At 37.5% G+C, this 18921-nt stretch overlaps 1 protein-coding gene across 4 annotated transcripts in view; it reads right to left on the bottom strand.

Annotated features, from left to right (window-relative positions):
* Positions 1–970: 970 nt before the first annotated feature.
* Positions 971–18921, bottom strand: part of FAM151B (family with sequence similarity 151 member B) — a 59908-nt gene continuing 41957 nt past the window's right edge. For all 4 annotated transcript variants that reach the window (XM_032277253.1, XM_032277255.1, XM_032277256.1 and 1 more), the window contains one exon: positions 971–1482. In XM_032277253.1, the coding sequence (XP_032133144.1) occupies positions 1323–1482 (160 nt within the window). In that variant the 3' untranslated portion in view covers positions 971–1322. The remainder of the gene's footprint in view (positions 1483–18921) is intronic.

The raw sequence follows: 18921 nt of genomic DNA on the forward strand, positions 1-18921 counted from the left end.
ATTAGTGAACATAACTAAATGGTTAACATTAATGGTTAAAGTAAGATCTAGAAGCCACCGATGCTAAATAAATTTTTTTAATGAAGAACTGTGTTGGAGCACAACAAATTGACATTTAGGTGGGACTGCATTATGAAGGGTCTTGTAAGAGGAAAAATGAGTAAAATTGAGTTTAAGCCCTTGAAGGTCTTTGATTTGGCATAAAGAAAGAGGTATTTAAGAAAGTTTTGGCTGGGCGCCATGGCTCATGCCTGTAATCCCAGCACTTTGGGAGGTGGAGGCTGGCAGATCACCTGAAGTCAGGAGTTCAAGACCAGCCTGACCAACATGGTGAAATCCCATCTCTACTAAAAATACAAACATTAGCTGGGTGTGGTGGCGCATACCTGTAGTCCCAGCTACTCAGGAGGCTGAGGCAGGAGAATCACTTGAACCTGGGAGACGGAGGTTGCAGTGAGCCATGATCGCACTACTGCACTCCAGCTTTAAGCGACAGAGCAAGACTCCATCTAAAAAAAAAAAAAAAAAGAAGAAGAAAGTTTTGTTTAGCAGAAAAACTCAAAAACTCAGGTTATCTCTGAGAAGAGTGTGAGAAATAAAGCCATGAAAAAAGTAGTTAATAAAATTCTAGTAGTAAAACAAGGACCTGAGTGAAGGTAGTGGCAGTAAGAAACTTGGAAAACAAATGATATACGACAAAGACTAAAACTTCTCTCCAACAGTATATTGTTCACTATAAGTCAGATATTATAAAAATAATATAAAAAATATACTTAGCCACTAGCATGCTTCCCAATCATATGGAAATTCTAGATCTAATTTATAGTTTCAGGAAACGGATTAATAGATCTTGATATGAGACAGCTGCTCACCCCTGTGAAAATTAAAAACATTTTAAAAGCCCTCTTCCTTTTTGATTATCTCTGAAATAACCAGTTTTCTAGGAAAAAGGAAAAGTGCCATCTTTTTCATAATCTCTGCAATGCAAGTGCCAAGCAAATGTGATTTATACCTGTTTTATGACATACAGATTCTGCCAATTATCTTCAGTTTATCAAAACCACTTTTTATAAAGGAGTGCAGAGTATCGTTTTCCTGAATTATTATTAGACTAGGCCTACATGTGCAAATAAATCTCTTCTTTCCAAATCTTGTATGTAAGTGCACTATTATAAGGACATATGCCCACAGAGTAAGCACACAATAAGTGTTTCTTGATTAGATGACTTGGAACATAAACCAGTAACCATGGTAATTAATTCAGACCAATGCAGAGAAAGATTATGAAACTAAAACACAGGAAACAATTGAGGAGAATCTTCTTAGAGATTAACTTTGATTCCAATGGCTTGTTTAAATTCATGGTTTTGTGGTTCCAAGATGTCATAGAAAACTTGGTTTTTGTCAAAATGGTCTCTAATGTAAAGTAAATCTTCAATGGAATAGTTATCATTTCTTCCGGTCCAAATAGTCAGGCTGTACCTGCATTGAAATAAAACAGAATTATATAGTTAAAAGTGGAAGATAAAGTGATGAGTCATTCCAATCAGCCTAAAAATACTTTCACTTGTCTCTAACTCAAATGCACGCAGATGAAAAATTTAATCAGCAATGGTGTAACTGTACTTTCCTATTTCATTCTTTCATCAATATCAGAGGGATGAGAGACAAAAAATATTCACACTGCTGTTGTTTAAATGACATAACTGCTCTATCTGCATTACAGGAATGTTAAATGAACTAAGAAAGCAGGCTGGTGGCATGAGAAATGGGTCTAATTTTGAAAAAAGGAATCAAAGAGACTGTGTGGCTGATGGAGGAATCTGTAACCCCGGTTTGTTCAGGAGCCTGGTCTGAGTGAAAAGCACAATGGTAAGGGATTGTGAAGATACACAAATGTCAGTGACATCCACAACACTTATGGTCATATATGTAGGCCCTGCTGCTTCTTTTGAAGGTTTCTGTATGAGACACAAGAGTGCCAAGAGATGTCACTAAGAATGGCAAATAGAATACACTTAGAAGTTTTTCTGAAGAGCTGAAAACCAATAACCTATGTAAATTCATTATGGATGTAAGAGTATGCTCAGAATGTTAATGTTACTTAAACTGTACATTTTTATTTCTTCTGGTGACACTACTACTGTTGCATTAAAGTCTGGGGAAATGCAAAGCTGCTAAGCGGTTTCATATTTATATTCCCCACAAACTTGTCAGAATCCAGGGGAAAATTTCCAAAGCATTTTTTCTACTGGTGATAAGAAATAACTGCCTAACCAAGGCATATTTTCTTGTCACACTGACACATTCCTGCCCTTAAGGATGGTGACATTCACCATTCGGGAAATACAACAGAGGAAGGTAATTTGGATATCGTCCCACAGCAGTATCATATGACAAACCAAAAAGAATTTAAACTACAGCTAAGGACACAGAAAAAGAAAAATGAAAATTAGTTCTGAAACCTGTATTTTTTGCTAAAATGGAATCTTTATTACTTTATCTGGGCACCATGGTGACAAACCTTTAGAGAAAGGCATGGTTATGAGCATTCAGATTAAAAGAAGAGCTTCCCAGTATAATTTTGCCTCTTAATATTCACTTCATTGTATTTAGATTGAAATGGAAAAAAAAATTGCCTGAGGGTAAACTGTATTCATTGATATCAATTCTCAAACTTCATTTTTTTACTTTATTGTGAAATAACACACATAATTCTTCAGATTGTGGTTTTGATTTAAAAAAAAAAAGCAGCACATATAACATAAATAGAAATTTTATCAGATTATTATAAAGTGAACTCCAGTGTAATCAAAACAAATAAACAGAACATGGCCAGCAGCTGAGGAAGCACCATGGTGTCACTGCTCTATCATAATCCCCTCTCCCTTCAAGTGGCCATGATCTTTAAGATTGTTAAGTACGTGACAGAGAAGGAAATGGGAACAATTACATAGTGAAAGAGACTGAGGAGACATGATAACTACAGTCAGTGCATTTTCTTGGAGAGTTTTCTGGATCAGAAGGGAAAAAGAGGTATTGTTGCAATGGTTGGTAAATCTGAATGGGGTCCGTGCCCTGTATGCTAGTGATGTATCAACGCTGACTTCCTGATTGGGAGGCTGGACGGTGGTAATACAGAAGTGAGTCCTTTGGGACGGTATTCTCTGAAGTACTTAAGGATAATGAGGCTCAACCAGAAACATATAAATAGAAAATTATACATCTGGAGAGAAATAATGGACAAATGCAGGAAAATGTTAACAACTGTGGAATTTGGGTGAAGGAGATGTGGTAGTTTTTGTGATTTTTCTGTAAATTTAAAACTTAAAAAAAAAAATAACTGAAAATCACTCCTAAAAAAGACAGTATTAAAAAAAAAATCCCAGGTGCGGTGGCTCAGCCTGTAATCCCAGCACTTTGGGAGGCCGAGGCAGGTGGACTGCCTGAGCTCAGGAGTTCAAGACCACCCTGGGCAACATGGTAAAACCCCGTCTCTACTAAAATACAAAAAATTAGCAGGGTGTGGTGGTACGCGCCTGTCGTCCCAGCAACTTGGGAGGATGAGGCATGGGAATCACCTGAGACCCGGAGGCGGAGGTTGCAGTGAGCCGAGATCACCCACTGCGCCCAGCTAAGGTTACAGAGTGAGACTCTGTCTCAAAAAAAAAAGCAAAATGCCATAAAGTTAATTTTCAAATAAAAGATAGGGCAAAATTACTCAAAGCAAACAAAAAGAAAGACAACATGCCTATTTGGTTAAAAAGAAAACAAAAAAAATCATTAAATAAGACCAAGAACACTGTGGTAAAGGTATCATTCTTAGTGAAGACACAATAGATGTGAATAAACAAATAGCATATAATGAACATTTTAAAAGCAAAAACTATGAAGGTGGGTGAGGAAATAGATAAAAATACTTTAAGAGCTAGAGATGACATATATTTGTACATATGCAAAATAACACACTAATAAGGTTATTTATGGTAACACTGTAATATAAAATATTAGAACTATGCTAAATGCCCATCAAAAGGAGGCTGGTTAAGTCAATTATAGTACATACATAAATATCATGCACCTAGGAAAGAAAAACAAGAAAGTTTACTTCAGAAAGAGCTTCATAATATATTAAGCTAAAAAGAGAAAAAGGAAGGAAAAGGAAAAAAATCAAAGAAAAGAACAAAACCAAAGGAGCAAGGTGTATAACATGTTATCTTTTGTTTTAAAAAGGAAGGGGACCAGGTGTGGTAGCTCACACCTGTAATTCCAGTGCTCTGGAGGCCAAGGCGGGTGGATAACTTGAGGTCAGGCATTCAAGACCAGCCTAGCCAACGTAGTAAAACTCTGCCTCCACTAAAAATAAAAAAAAATTAGCCAGGTATGGTGGTGGGCTCCTGTAATCCCAGCTACTGGGGAGGCTGAGGCACGAGAATTGCTTGAACCCAGGAAGCAGAGGTTGCAGTGAGCTAAGATTGTGCCACTGCACTCCAGCCTGGGCAACAGAGTAAGATTCCATCTCAAAATAAATAAATAAATAAAATAAAAATAAAAACAAAAAGGAGGGGAAATTATGACACTATATTTACATTTACTCTTACATGTATAAAGAAAGTAACAACTATAGTTAGTGACATTGGGCAGGAAAACTGGGCAGATGAGAAAAAGGCTTTTCACAGTATAAGTCTATTCAGTTTTTGAACTAATTTTCTTCTTTGAAAAATTAAATTTAAAATACTTTTTTTTCTTGAGACAGTTTCGCTCTGAGTTATAGTCAATGTGTTCTAACAGGAAGACATGTAACATCAGTAACACTGCAGAATAGAAGTTTCTATCCCTCGAATACCCCACTGAAACACTGATTTTGACAACTACTTATATAGATAAAAGCATCTTTGTGGGAACCCAGGAGTCCAGTGGAAAGGTTCTGCTACTACACTGGAGAACACACATACACAAAATCTGAGAACAGACACATTGAAGAAGGTAAAACATTTCACTTTACCCACATTACCCCTCCTCTAAGGCAGCACAATTCAGTGCCAACAAAGACCTCCTTGGCTTGTGTATTCTCCTATGAGGAAAAGTAAGAGTGTGGTAAGTACCTAGCTTCACTACCCATGTGGGATGCTGCTCAAGAGGTCCACTTCATCCTCTCACCCTGCCCAGAAGGCTGAAGGGATCAGCAAGGCTGATTAGTCCAGGAGCAACAGGAATTGGAAAGTGGGTAGAGGCTCACTTATTTTTAATTTTAGTGGGTACATTGTAGGTATATATATTTATGGGGTACATGAGGTGTTTTGATATAGGCATGTAATATGTAATAATCACTTGAAAAAGGGGTTCCCATCCCCTCAAGTATTTATCCTTTGTGTTACAAACAATCTAATTATACTCTTCTAGTTATTTTTAAATGTACAATTAAATGAACAATAGTCACCCTGTTGTGCATCACATACTAGGCCTTATTCATTCAAATATTTTTTCATATCCATTAGCCATTCACATCTCCCCCAACACCCACCACCACTACCTATCCCAGTGTCTGGTAAACCAACCTTCTCCTCTCTATCACCTTAGGTTCAATTGCTCCAATTTTTAGGATCCTCAAATAAATGAGAACATGTGATGTTTGTCTTTCTGTGCCTGGCTTATTTCACTTAACATAACGATCTCCAGTTCCATCCATGTTGTTGCAAATGACAGGATCCCATTCTTTTTTATGGCTGAATATATCCCATTGTATATAAGTGACATATATATATACTTTAATCTATTCATCTGTTGATGAAAGAACACTTTGGTTGCTTTCAAATCTTGGCTATTGTGAATAGTGCTTCAACAAACATGGACGTACAGACATCTCTTGGATACGCTGATTTCCTTTCTTTTGTTTACATACCCATCAGTGGGATTGCTGGATTATATGGTAGCTCTATGCATACTTTTTTCCTTAAAAAACTAAAGCCCTCATACCAACAGCATACAAGGGTTCCCTTTTCTCTACATCCGGGCTAGCATTTATTGCCTGTCTTTTGGATAAAAGTCATTTTAATTGGGGTGTGATGATATCTCATCGTAGTTTTGATTTGCATCTCCCTGATAATCGATGTTGAGCACCTTTTCATATGCTTGTTTGCCATCTGTCTGTCTTTTCTTGAGAAATGTCTATTCAAATCTTTTGTCCATTTAAAATCAGATTATTAGATTTTTTCCAGTTGTTTGAGCTCCTTATATATTCCAGTTATTAATCCCTTGTTAGATGGGTAGTTTGCAAATATTTTCTTCCATTCTGTATATTGCCTCTTTACTTTTTTGACCATTACCTTCGCTGTGCAGCTTTATGACTTGATGTGATCCCATTTGTCCATTTGTGCGTTGGTTGCCTTGCTTGTGGAGTATTACTAAAGAAATCTTTGCTCAGACCAACGTCTTGGAGGGTTTCCCCAGTGATTTCTTGTAGTAGTTTCATAGTTTGAGGTCTTAGATTTAAGTCTTCCACTTCTTTGGTTAATTCCTAGGTATTTAATTTTATTTGTGGCTACTGTAAGTGGGATCACTTTTCTGATTCCTTTTTTAATTGTTCACTGTTGGCATATAGAAATGTTAGTAATTTTTGTATGCTGATTTTGTATCCCGCAACTTTACTAAATTTGTTTATCAGTTCTAATAGTTTTGTGGAATCTTTAGGTTTTTCCAAATATAAGATCATATCTGAAAACAAGGATAATTTAACTTTTTCCTTTCCAATGTGGATGTCCTTTATATATCTCTCTTGTCTGACTGTTCCACCTAGGACTTCTAGTACTATGTTAAATAACAGCGGTGAAAGTGGGCATACATGTCTTGTTCTTGGCCTTAGAAAAAAGGCTTTCCATTTTTTCCCATTCAGCATAATACTAACTGTGGGTCTGCTGTATACAGCTTTTACTATGTTGAGGCATGTTTCTTCCATATCTAGTTTTTTGTGGGTTTTTATCATGAAGGGATGTTGAATTTTACACAATGATTTTTTCAGCATCAATTTAAATGATCACGTTTTTTTGTCCTTCACTCGGTTGATATGATGTCTCACAGTGATTGATTTACATGTGTTGAACCATCCTTCCAACCTTCAGATAAATCCCACTTGGTCATGATGAATGATCTTTTTAATGTATTGGTGAATTCAGTTTGCTAGTATTTTGCTGATGATTTTTGCATCAATTTTCATCAGTAATATTGACCTATATATTTTTTTTTTCTTTCTTGAGATGGAGTCTCACTTGATTGCTCAGACTGGAGTGCAGTGGCATGATCTCAACTCACTGCAACCTCTGCCACCTGGGTTCAAGTGATTCTCCTGCCTCACCCTCCCAAGTAGCTGGGATTACAGTGTGCACCACAATGCTCAGCTAATTTTTGTATTTTTAGTACAGACACGGTTTTACCTTGTTGGTCTTCTGGTCTTAGGTGATCTGCCTGCCTCAGCCTCCCAAAGTGCTGGGATTACAGGTGTGAGCAACTGTGCCCCACCTGATCTTTATTATTTATTGTCTTTACTAATTTTGGATTTGGTTTGCTCTTGCTTTTCTAGTTTTTAAGATGCATTGTTAGGTTATTTGAAGTTTTAAAAATTTTTGATGTAAGCACTTAGAGCTATAAACTTCCATCTTAGTATGGCTTTTGCTGTATCTGTTAGGTTTTGGTATGTTGTGTGTCTATTACCATTTGTTTCAATAAATTTTTCAATTTCCTTCTTAATTTCTTCATTGACACACTGGCCATTTAGGAGCACATTGTTTAATTTCCATGTATCTGTACAGTTTTCAAAATTCCTCGTTATTGATTTCTAGTTTTATTCCATTGTGGTGAGAGAAGATGCCTGACGTTTTTAGAGTTGTTTTGTGATCTAACGTATGGTCTACCCTGGAGAATGATCCATGTGCTGAGAAAAAGAATGTGTATTCTGCAGCTGTTGGATGAAATGTTCTGTAAATATCTATTAGATCCATTTGCTCTACAGTGCAGCTTAAGTCCCATGTTTCTCTACTGATTTGCTATCTGGAAGATCTGTCTAATGCTGAAAGTAGGGTGTTGAATTCTCCAGATATTATTGTATTGGAATTTATCTGTTTATAGATCTAATACTATTTGCTTTATATATCTGGGTGCTCCAGTTGGGTTCATATATATTTACAATTGTTATATCCTCTTGCTGAACTGACCCCTTTATCATTATACAGTTATCTTCTTAATCTCTTAGTTTTTGTGTTGAAATCTGTTTTTTTTTGTTTTTTGTTTTTTTGAGACAGGGTCTTACTCTGTTGCCCAGGCTGGAGTACAGTGGTGCAATCACTGTGGCCTCCACTTCAGCTTCCTGAGCAGCTGGTATAGGCACATACCACCACACTGAGCTAATTTTTTTGTGTTGAAATCTGTTTTGTCTGATGTAAGTACAGCTACTCCTGCTCTTTTTTGGTTTCCATTGGCATGGAATATCTTTTTCCATCCCTTTCTTTTTAGTCTATGTGTGTCTTCATAGATGAAGTATGTTCCTAGTAACCAACAGATGAGTCTTGTTTTTTTTAATCCAGTCACTCTGCTTTTGATTAGAGAATTTAGTCCACTTACATTCAATGCTATTATTGATAAGTAAGGACTTACCCCTGCCACAGTTTTTTATTGGTTTTCTGGTCGTTTTGTGGTCTTGCCTTCCTTCCTTCTTTTCCTCCTGTCTTCCTTTTAGTGAAGGTGATTTTCTCTAGTGATAAGATTTAGCTTCTTGCTTGTTACTTTTTATGTATCTGCTGTATGGTTTTGGTTTGGGGCTACCATGAGGCTTCCAAATACTATCTTATAACCCATTATTTCAGCACTCTACTCATTCAGAGAAAACTTTTCTAGTAGTGAATTATAGAAACAATCCCTGGAAGTATAGTTTTTGTGTGTTAGTTTTTAACAAAAATATGTTAAAAGTTTTTAAAAGTAACAAGTTAAAAAAATAGAAAAAGTTTATTAAATAAGGATATAAAGAAAGGAAATATTTTTGTACAGCTATACAAGGTGTTTGTGTTTTAAGCTAAGTGTTATTACTAAAGAGTCAAAAAGGTTTGTTTAGAAAAAGCTTATAAAGTAAAAATATTAGCATAAGGTTAATGTATTATTGAAGAAAAAGAAATTTTAAATAAATTTAGTATAGCCCAAGTATACAGTTTATAAAGTCTACAGTAGTGTACAGTAATGCTGTGGGCCTTCGCATTAGCTCACACTCACTCACTGACAATTCCAGTGCTGCAAGCTCCTTCCATGGTAAGTGCCCTACACAGATGTGCCATTTATTTTATATTTTATATCATATTTTTACTGTACTTTTTCTATTGTTAGACACGTTTATATACACAGATACTTACTACTCTGTTACAATTAGCTACAGTATTCAATATAATAATATGCTGTACAAGTTTATAGCCTAAAAGCAAATGATTACATCATATAACCTAGGTGTAGGCAATTTAGGTTTGTATAAGTACATCTTATGATGTTCAAACAATGACAAAATCAGCTAATGGAAAAAAAAACTTTTTTTTTTTTTTTTTTTTTTTTTTTTTTGTTTTTGTCTGCCACCCAGGCTGGAGTGCAGTGGCATGATCTCAGCTCATTGCAACTTCTGCCTCCCAGGTTCAAGTGATTCTCCTGCCTCAGCCTCCTGAGTAGCTGGGATTACAGGTGTGTGCCACCACACCCAGCTAATTTTTATATTTTTAGTAGAGACAGGGTTTCACTATGTTGGCTAGGCTGGTCTTGAACTCCTGACTTCAAATGATCCAGCTACCTCGGCCTCCCTAAGTGCTGAGATTACAGGCCTGAGTCACTGTGCTCCGCTGACCTAATGAAAAGTTCCTGAGAATGTATCCTCATCTTAAAGCAATACACGACTGTACTTCGTTAGACAATCTTTTCAGAATACTAAAAGTTTCTGTGTCAAAGGTAAGGATGTTTGGGCACTATTAGCAATATTATCTAACACTGTTCTAGAGTCCTCAATCTTGACTACTGACATTTCAGCTAGGTAATTCTTTAGTATGGGAGCTGTCCCGTGCAATGTAGCATATCTAGAGCAGCATCCCTGGCCTCTACCACTAGCTGTTCAGTAGAATCCCTGTCCCCACCCCTCATCTTTTGGTGTGACAACCAAAATGTCCTCGGGCATTGTCTGCTGGAGAGCCAAATCACCCCTACCAATAATACCTTGAGAATCACTATTCTACAGGTATTAACCACCATAAAAAAAAAAGAGACATAGAAGTTGAAAAGAGGTCAAATTAACATTATTCAAAGAGACTATAATTTTTCTTTTTTTGTTTTGAGACAGAGTCTTGCTCTGATGCCCAGGCTGGAGTGCAGTGACACAATCTCGGCTCACTGCAACAACCTTCACCTCCTGGATTCAAGCAATTCTCCTGCCTCAGGCTCCTGAGTAGCTGGGATTACAGGTGTGTGCCACCACACCTAGCTAATGAGAGTATAATTTTTTGCTTAGAAAATCAATTTAAAGACTATTACAAATGGTGGAAGAATTTAGGATATAGATTTAGACACAATATTCGTATCAATATAGTTGACTCTTGAACAACACAGGTTTTAACTGAGTGAGTCCATTGATATGCTGATTTTTTTCAACCAAATGAGAATGGAAAGAGTGTATTCACAGGGTGTGAAATGTGGATATAAGGAGGCTAATTTCCTGTGTACTCAAATCCCACAGGAACAACTTGGGAACTTCAGTATGAGCCAATTTTGGTATATGCTAAGCATCCTTGAACCAATCCTCCACATATACTGAGGAATGACTGTATACAGAAATCTATAGCCTTCATATATATGTACATGCACTCTCTCTCTCTATATAGCATATATATATATAAATACTCCTAGTATATACAGGTCATATAAACACACCTAGTATAAGCCTTCATATATATATGCATACAGGTGCTGTTTCATCATAGAGGGCATTACAAGCCTGTACTTTCTGGAGAAGTAGTTTTGGTGTTTAAATACAAAAACAGTTACAAAAGGTAGCATTAAGCAGAGAGTCTTAGAGGTTATTTTAGTTACTCTGGTGTCAAGCGCCACCTAAATAACCTTGTGATGTGCTCTAATGTAATTAGTAATATGAATAATATATTACAAAGAGGAGTAGCTTCTAGAGAAACAATGCTTCTAAGAAGATAACAATATCCCACCTTTAAACAGGAAACTCATTTTGAGTGAAGCAATTGTGCCTGAATGAATCTTGCAACATCAAGAGAGCTTTTTGAAACAGGACACTATCACAACATTTCTGTGTCAGGGAACTCAACAAATGATGAACTGCCAATCCATTTTTGTTTCTAATTTAAGTAGTTGGTGAATCTATTCTGCTGTCACACCCATGAACCATGATGAAGTTTCAGTTCTTGACAGCATGCCTGTTCAAAGAGCAGCTCTACTGATATGTTGAGGTCTTCTTTTTCGGTCTTAGGCAAACAAACACATAACCTTTGTTTGACACTCTGCTATCTATTATTACATATATAACATAAGGAGTTATAGTTCAAACAGGGGAGCATGGCAGAGGCTTAGTCCCAAATCTTTTTTTCTTGGAAACCATAAAAAGCATAAGGAGAACAATCATAACAGTAACAACAAAAACCTGTGAAATGAACACTATGCTTCAGCAAACCAGAGGCAGAGCGTCTTAGGCTGTTCTTGGCTCGCTATTAAAAAAAAAAACAAAAACTGAGACTGGGTAATTCATGAAGAAAAGAGGTTTAATTGACTCACAGTTCTGCAGGCTTTACAGGAAGACGTGCTGACATCTGCTTGGCTTCCAGGGAGGCCTCAGGAAGCTTATAGTCATTCTTTCTTTAGAAGCTACTCCTCTTTTTAATATATTATTCATATTACTAATTACATTAGAGCACATCACAAGGTGATTTAGGCGGCACTTGACACCAGAGTAAGTAAAATAACCTCTAAGACTCTTTGCTTAATGTTGTCTTTTATAACTATTTTTGTTTTTGTTTTTGTTTTTGAGATGAAGTTTCACTCTTGTTGCCCAAGCTGGAGTGCAATGGCACAATCTTGGCTCACTGCAACCTCCGCCTCCTGGGTTCAAGCAATTCTCCTGCCTCAGCCTTCCAAGTACTGGGATTACCAGCATCCACCACTGCACCCAGCTAATCTTTGTACTTTTAGTACAGACAGAGTTTCACCATCTTGGCCAGGCTGGTCTTGAACTCCTGACCCTGTGATCTGCCTGCCTTAGCCTCCCAAAGTGCTGAGATTACAGGCTTGAGCCACCATGCCTGGCCAACTATTTTTGTATTTAAACACCAAAACTACTTCTCCAGAAAGTACAGGCTTCTAATGCCCTCTATGATGAAACAGTACCTGTATACATTTGTTTTTTCCATTTAACAACTATTAAATTCCTATGATGTGCTAGGCATTGTTTTATATGCTAAAGATTTGTGGATGATCAAGATAAACAAGGTTGCTGTCTTCATGCAATCTCACAAACATCAAATTATAAGAAAATTATCAGAAGCAAAATTAAAACACCTGGGTCCACCATAAAGACATTCTAACCTTCAGTCTTTTAAAGTAAAACCATATTATCCAGATTTTGTTATCTGAAACACTAATATCAGCCTACATTGCTTTTACCATAAAAAGTACAGCCTACATAAATACTTCAGTGCAAATTTTAAAAAAATAAATGTACTTTTCCTTTCTATCTCAAATATAAGCACTTCTAGGTCTGTAGGACTAACAATAATGTTCTGTAGATTTTTTTCTACAGAATAATTAGAAAAACAAGCAAACTCTATAATTTTGGAGGATGAATATAATTCTCAAAGCCAGTAAAATGAGAGTAAATAGGTATCTTTAAAAAATAACGAGTGGATGAACTTGCAGTTACACAGGATAATAAGTCTAGAGATCTAATGGACAGTAGGAGGACTACAGTTAATATTGTTATATTTGAAAAATTTGCTAAGAGAATAGATTTTAGGTGCTCTTATCACACACATGACTACATGAAAATCAATGTGACATCATTAAAAATAAAACCTAAAATATACCCAAATGGAATATAGGCTGGGCTGAATTCTCTCATAAATGTGGCCACAGTCTTATGGTACTTGTGCACATAATTATCTGAGTACTATGTCTCCAAGAATATAGAGTCCATCAGTATTGTAAATGTTTCTCAAATGGGGGGTAAGAAGATATATTCTCAAAAATTCTAGAGTTTTCGAGCCGGGCGCGGTGGCTTATGCCTGTAATCCTAGCACTTTGGGAGGCCGAGGTGGGTGGATCACCTGAGGTCAGGAGTTCAAGACCATCCTGGCCAACACGGTGAAACCCCATCTTAAAAAAAAAAAAAAATATATATATATATATATATATATACACACACACACTCACATATAAACACACACACACACACACACACATATATATATAAATTCTAGAGTTTTCAAGAGACTTTAAAATTTTAAATTTAATTTCAATAATCTTTTAAAAATTAATACAGTATGCTCTTTGATTTCAGTGCACTTCTCTGATACTAATGAAAACAAACAAAGCTAGAGGCAGAGTTAATAAATAAATGTGTTTGCAAAAAGAGAATGTCAAATAGCATCACAGGGTACTTTAACAATGAAGGTTGCCCCCTAACTGTTTGTAACTAAGAATCTGACGCGTATAGTGTCTGGTATCATCTAATATTTCTCTTTAAGCATAATGCTAGCAGCCACTGACTCAAACTACTCTAAGTTCAATTCATCCACAAATATTTTTACACATCCATTTTCCCACATGCAAATGGAATCATACTATATCTATCATTCTGCATCTTATTTAGTTAATAATATATCTTAGAGATCATTCCATATTAAAACATAGGGTCTACTGCATTATCTATAACATATTCCATCATATGGGTGTACCATAATGTATTTAACAGTGTCTGACTTATAGATATTTAGACTGTTTCAAGTTTTTTATTACTACAAGCAATGGTTCCAGCATATCCTTGTACCTATGTCTCTGTGCTTATGTGAACTTCTATTAGTAAGACATGGCCTCATTAGTGAAATTCATGAGTATATGCCAAATTTCTCTCCAAGGAGGCTGCTGATCAGTTTATACTCGAACCAAAATGTTTGAGTGTCTGCTTCCACTACTCTCTACAACATAGTGAATTATTAAACTGGGGCTTTTTCTGATTAATTTATAAAAATTCTTTATTTGTTGGAATTCTTTACATTTGTCTGACATATATATTGGGGGTCTTTCTACCGGTTACTTTCCATTTTTATGGATTCAAATGTATCAAAATCCCTATTACAGCTGCTGGGTTTTGTGCCTTACTGCTAAGAAAGGTCTTCTCCATTATGAAACTATATTTAAGAAATTATCCCTTATATATTCTTTATGCATTTAGTGTTTGATGTTCAAGTCTTTAATTCATCGGGAAAGTATTTTGGAGCAAGGAATAAGCAAAAGTGTCAGCATTGTTTTTCCTACATAGCCTGATGTCTTAAAACTAGTTACTGAACTTCTTGCTCTAATGATCAGAAAGGTCAGCTTGTTTCTACACTAAGCTCCATGACAGATTCTGAACTTTTCCTTTTGTTCTACTGACTAATTTATTAAAAGAAAAAAACAATAAAACAACTTTAATATCTATACTTTTATAATCTATTTAAATATTCAATAGGTGGTCCAACTAATTTTTATTACATATTAAAAGTTTTATTAAAAAAGATGTCTGAAAGCAGTATTATTTTTGAGATAGGATGTCACTCTGTTACCCAGGCTAGAGTACAGTGGTACGCTCTTGGCTCACTGTAGTCTCTGCCTTCCAGGTTCAAGCGATGTTCCCACCTCAGCCTCCTCAGTAGCTGAGACTACAGATGCATGCCACCACGATCGGCTAATTTTTTCATTTTTTGTAAAGACAAAGTCTCACTTAATTGCCCACGTTTATCTTAAACTCCTGGGCTCAAGCAATGCTTCTGCCTCAGCCTCCCTCCCGCCTCTAATTCCAAAGGGCTGGTATTACAGGAATGAGCCACAACACCTGGCTGATTTGTGAAATTATGATGAAATTGAAAAAGAAGCCAATTTATCCACTCATAACTTTTTGTGAATGTATAACATAATGCAAAAGACAGCTAAGGGGTACCTGGCAAGATGGCCAAACAGGAACTGCTCGGGTCTACAGCTCTGAAGGCAGCTGATTTCTGCATTTCCAACTTAGGTACCCAGCTCATGTCTTTGGGGCTGGTTAGACCTCAGTGGGGTGCAGCCCACTGAGGATGAGCAGAAACAGGGTGGGGCATCACCTCACCTAGGAAGCACAAGGGGTTCAGGAACTCCCTCACCTAGCCAAGGAAAGCTGTGAGGGACAGTGCCCTGAGGAACAGTGCATTCCGGCCTAGATAATACTTTTCCCATGTTCCTTGCAACCTGCAGACCAGGAGATTCCCCTGGGTGCCTATACCACCAAGGCCCTGGGTTTCAAGCACAAAACTGGATGGTCCTTTGGGCAGACACTGAGCTAGCCTCAAGAGTATTTTTCATACTGCAGTGGTGCTGGAACACCAGCGAGACAGAACCGTTCACTCCCCTGGAAAGGGGGCTGAAGCCAGGGAGCCAAGTGGTCTAGCTCAGCAGATCCCACTCCCATGGAGCCCAGCAAGCTAAGATCTACTGGCTTGAATTTCTCACTGCCAGCACAGCAGTCTGAAGTCGACCTGAGACACTTGAGCTTGGTGGGGGGAGGGGCATCCACCATTACTGAGGCTTGAGTAGGCAATCTTCCCCTCACAGTATACACAAGGCCCCCAGGAAGTTCAAAGTAGCCCGTAGCCAGACTGCCTCTCTAGATTCCTCCTCTCTGGGGAGGGCATCTCTGAAAGAAAGGCAGCAGCCCCAATCAGGGGCTTCTAGGTAAAACTCCCATCTCCCTGTGACAGAGCACCTGGGAGAAGAGGTGGCTGTGGGCACAGCTACAGCAGACTTAAACCTTCCTGCCTACTGCCTCTGAAGAGAGCAGCAGAACTCCTAGCACAGCACTCAAGCTCTGCTAAGGGACAGAATGCCTCCTCAAATGGGTCCCTGACCCCTGTGCCTCCTGACTGGGAGACACCTCCCAGCAGGGGTCGACAGACACCTCATACAGGAAAGCTCCAGCTAGCATCTGGCAGGTACCCTTCTGGGACGAAGCTCCCAGAGGAAGGAACAGTCTTTGCTGTTCTGTAGCCTCTGCTGGTGATACCCAGGCAAACAGGGTCTAGAGTGGGCCTCCAGCAATCTGCAGCAGACCTGCAGCAGAGGGGCCTGACTATTAGAATAAAAACTAACAAACAGAAAGAAATAGCATCAACATCAACAAAAAGGACATCTACACAAAAACCCCATCTGAAGATCACCAACATCAAAGACCAAAGGGAAATAAATCCATGAAGATGAGGAAAAACCAGTGCAAAAGGCTGAAAATTCCAAAAACCAGAACACCTCTTCTCTTCCAAATGACCACAACTCCTCGCTAGCAAGGGAACAAAACTGGACTGAGAATGAGTTTGACAAATTGACAGAAGTAGGCTTCAGAAGATGGGTGATAACAAACTCCTCCAAGCTAAAGGAGCATGTTCTAACCCAATGCAAGGAAGCTAAGAACCTCGAAAAAAGGTTAGAGGAACTGCTAACTAGAATAACCAGTTTAGAGAAGAACATAAATGACCTGATAGAGCTGAAAAACAGCACAAGAACTTCGTGAAGCATACACAAGTATCAATAGCTGAATCGATCAAGTGGAAGAAAGGATACCAGAGATTGAAGATCAACTTAATAAAATAAAGCTTGAAGATAAGATTAGAGAAAAAAGAACAAAAAGGAATGAACAAAGCTACCAAGAACTACACTTGATTGGTGTACCTGAAAGTGACAGGGAGAATGGAACCAAGTTGGAAAACACTTTTCAGGCTATTATGTCCCCAACCTAGCAAAAGAGGCCAACATTCAAATTCAAGATATACAGAGAACACCACAAAGATAATCCTGGAGAAGACCAACCCCAAGACACATAATTGTCAGATTCACCAAGGCTGAAATGAAGGAAAAAATGTTAAGGGCAGCCAGAGAGAAAGGTCGAGTTATGTATAAAGGGAAGCCCATCAGACTAACAGCAGATCTCCGTGCAGAAACCCTACAAGCCAGAAGAGAGTGGGGGGAAATATTCAACATTCTTAAAGAAAGGAATTTTCAACCTAGAATTTCATATGCAGCCAAACTAAGCTTTGTAAGCAAAGGAGAAATAAAATCCTTTACGAACAAGCAAATGCTGAGAGATTTTGTCACCTCCAGGCCTGCCTTACAAGAGCTCCTGAAGGAAGCACTAAGTATAGAAAGTGGCTGGTAGCAGCCACTGAAAACACATACCAAATTGTAAAGACTATTGATACTATGAAGAAACTGCATCAACTAACGGGAAAAATAACCAGCTAACATCATAATGACAGGATCACATTCACACATAACAATATTAACCATAAATGTAAATGGGCTAAATGCCCCAATTAAAAGACACAGACTGGCAAATTGGATAAAGTGTCAAGACCCCTCGGTGTGCTGTATTCAGAAGACCCATCTCATGTGCAAAGACACACAAAGGCTCAAAATAAGGGGATGGAGGAATATTTACCAAGCAAATAGAAAAAAAAAAAAAAAAAAAGCAGGTGTTGCAATCCTAGTCTCGGATAAAACAGACTTTAAACCAACAAAGGTCAAAAAAGACAAAGAAGGGCATTACATAATGGTAAATAGATCAATGCAACAAGAAAAGCTAACTATCCTAAATATATATGCACCCAATACAGGAGCACCCAGATTCATAAAGCAAGTTTTTAGAGACCTACAAAGAGACTTAGACTCTCACACAATAAGAGTGGGAGACTTTAACACCCCAATGTCAATATTAGATCAATAAGACAGGAAATTCACAAGAATATTCAGGACTTGAACTCAGCTCTAAACCAAGTGGACCTAATAGACATCTACAGAACTGTCCACCCCAAATCAACAGAATATACATTCTTCTTAGCACCACATTGCACTTATTCTAAAATTGACCACACAATTGGAAATAAAACACTCTTCAGCAAATGCAAGAGAATGGATATAATGAACAGTCTCTCAGACCACAGTACAATGAAATTAGAACTTCGGATTAAGAAACTCACTCAAAACTGCACAACTACATGGAAACTGAACAACCTGTTCCAGAATGACTACTGGATAAATTACAAAATTAAGGCAGAAATAAATAAGTTCTTTGACACCAACGAGAACAAAGACACAATGTACCAGAATCTCTGGGACACAGCTAAAGCAGTTTTTAGAGGGAAATGTACAGCACTAAATGCCCATAGGAAAAAGCAGAAAAGATCTAAAATCAACACCCTAACATCACAATTTAAAAAACTAGAGAAGCAAGAGCGAACAAATTCAAAAGTTAGCAGAAGACAAGAAATAACTAAGATCAGAGCAGAACTAATGGAGATAGAGACAGGAAGAACTCTTCAAATAATCAATGAATCCAGGAGCTGGCTTTTTGAAAAGATTAACAAAATAGACCATTAGCCAGACTAATAAAGAAGAAAAGAGAGAAGAATCAAATAGACACAATAAAAAATAATAATGAGGTATCACCACTGGTCCCACAGAAATACAAACTACCATCAGAGAATACTATAAACACCTGTATGCAAATAAACTAGAAAATCTAGAAGAAATGGATAAAATCCAGGACACATACACCCTCCCAAGACTAAACCAGGAAGAAGCCAAATACCTGAATAGACCAATAACAAGTTCTGAAAT

This window comes from Sapajus apella, unplaced genomic scaffold, assembly GCF_009761245.1.
Source record: "Sapajus apella isolate SASKATOON/1434 unplaced genomic scaffold, GSC_monkey_1.0 scaffold1, whole genome shotgun sequence".
In the NCBI taxonomy this organism is placed as follows: Eukaryota; Metazoa; Chordata; class Mammalia; order Primates; family Cebidae; genus Sapajus; species Sapajus apella.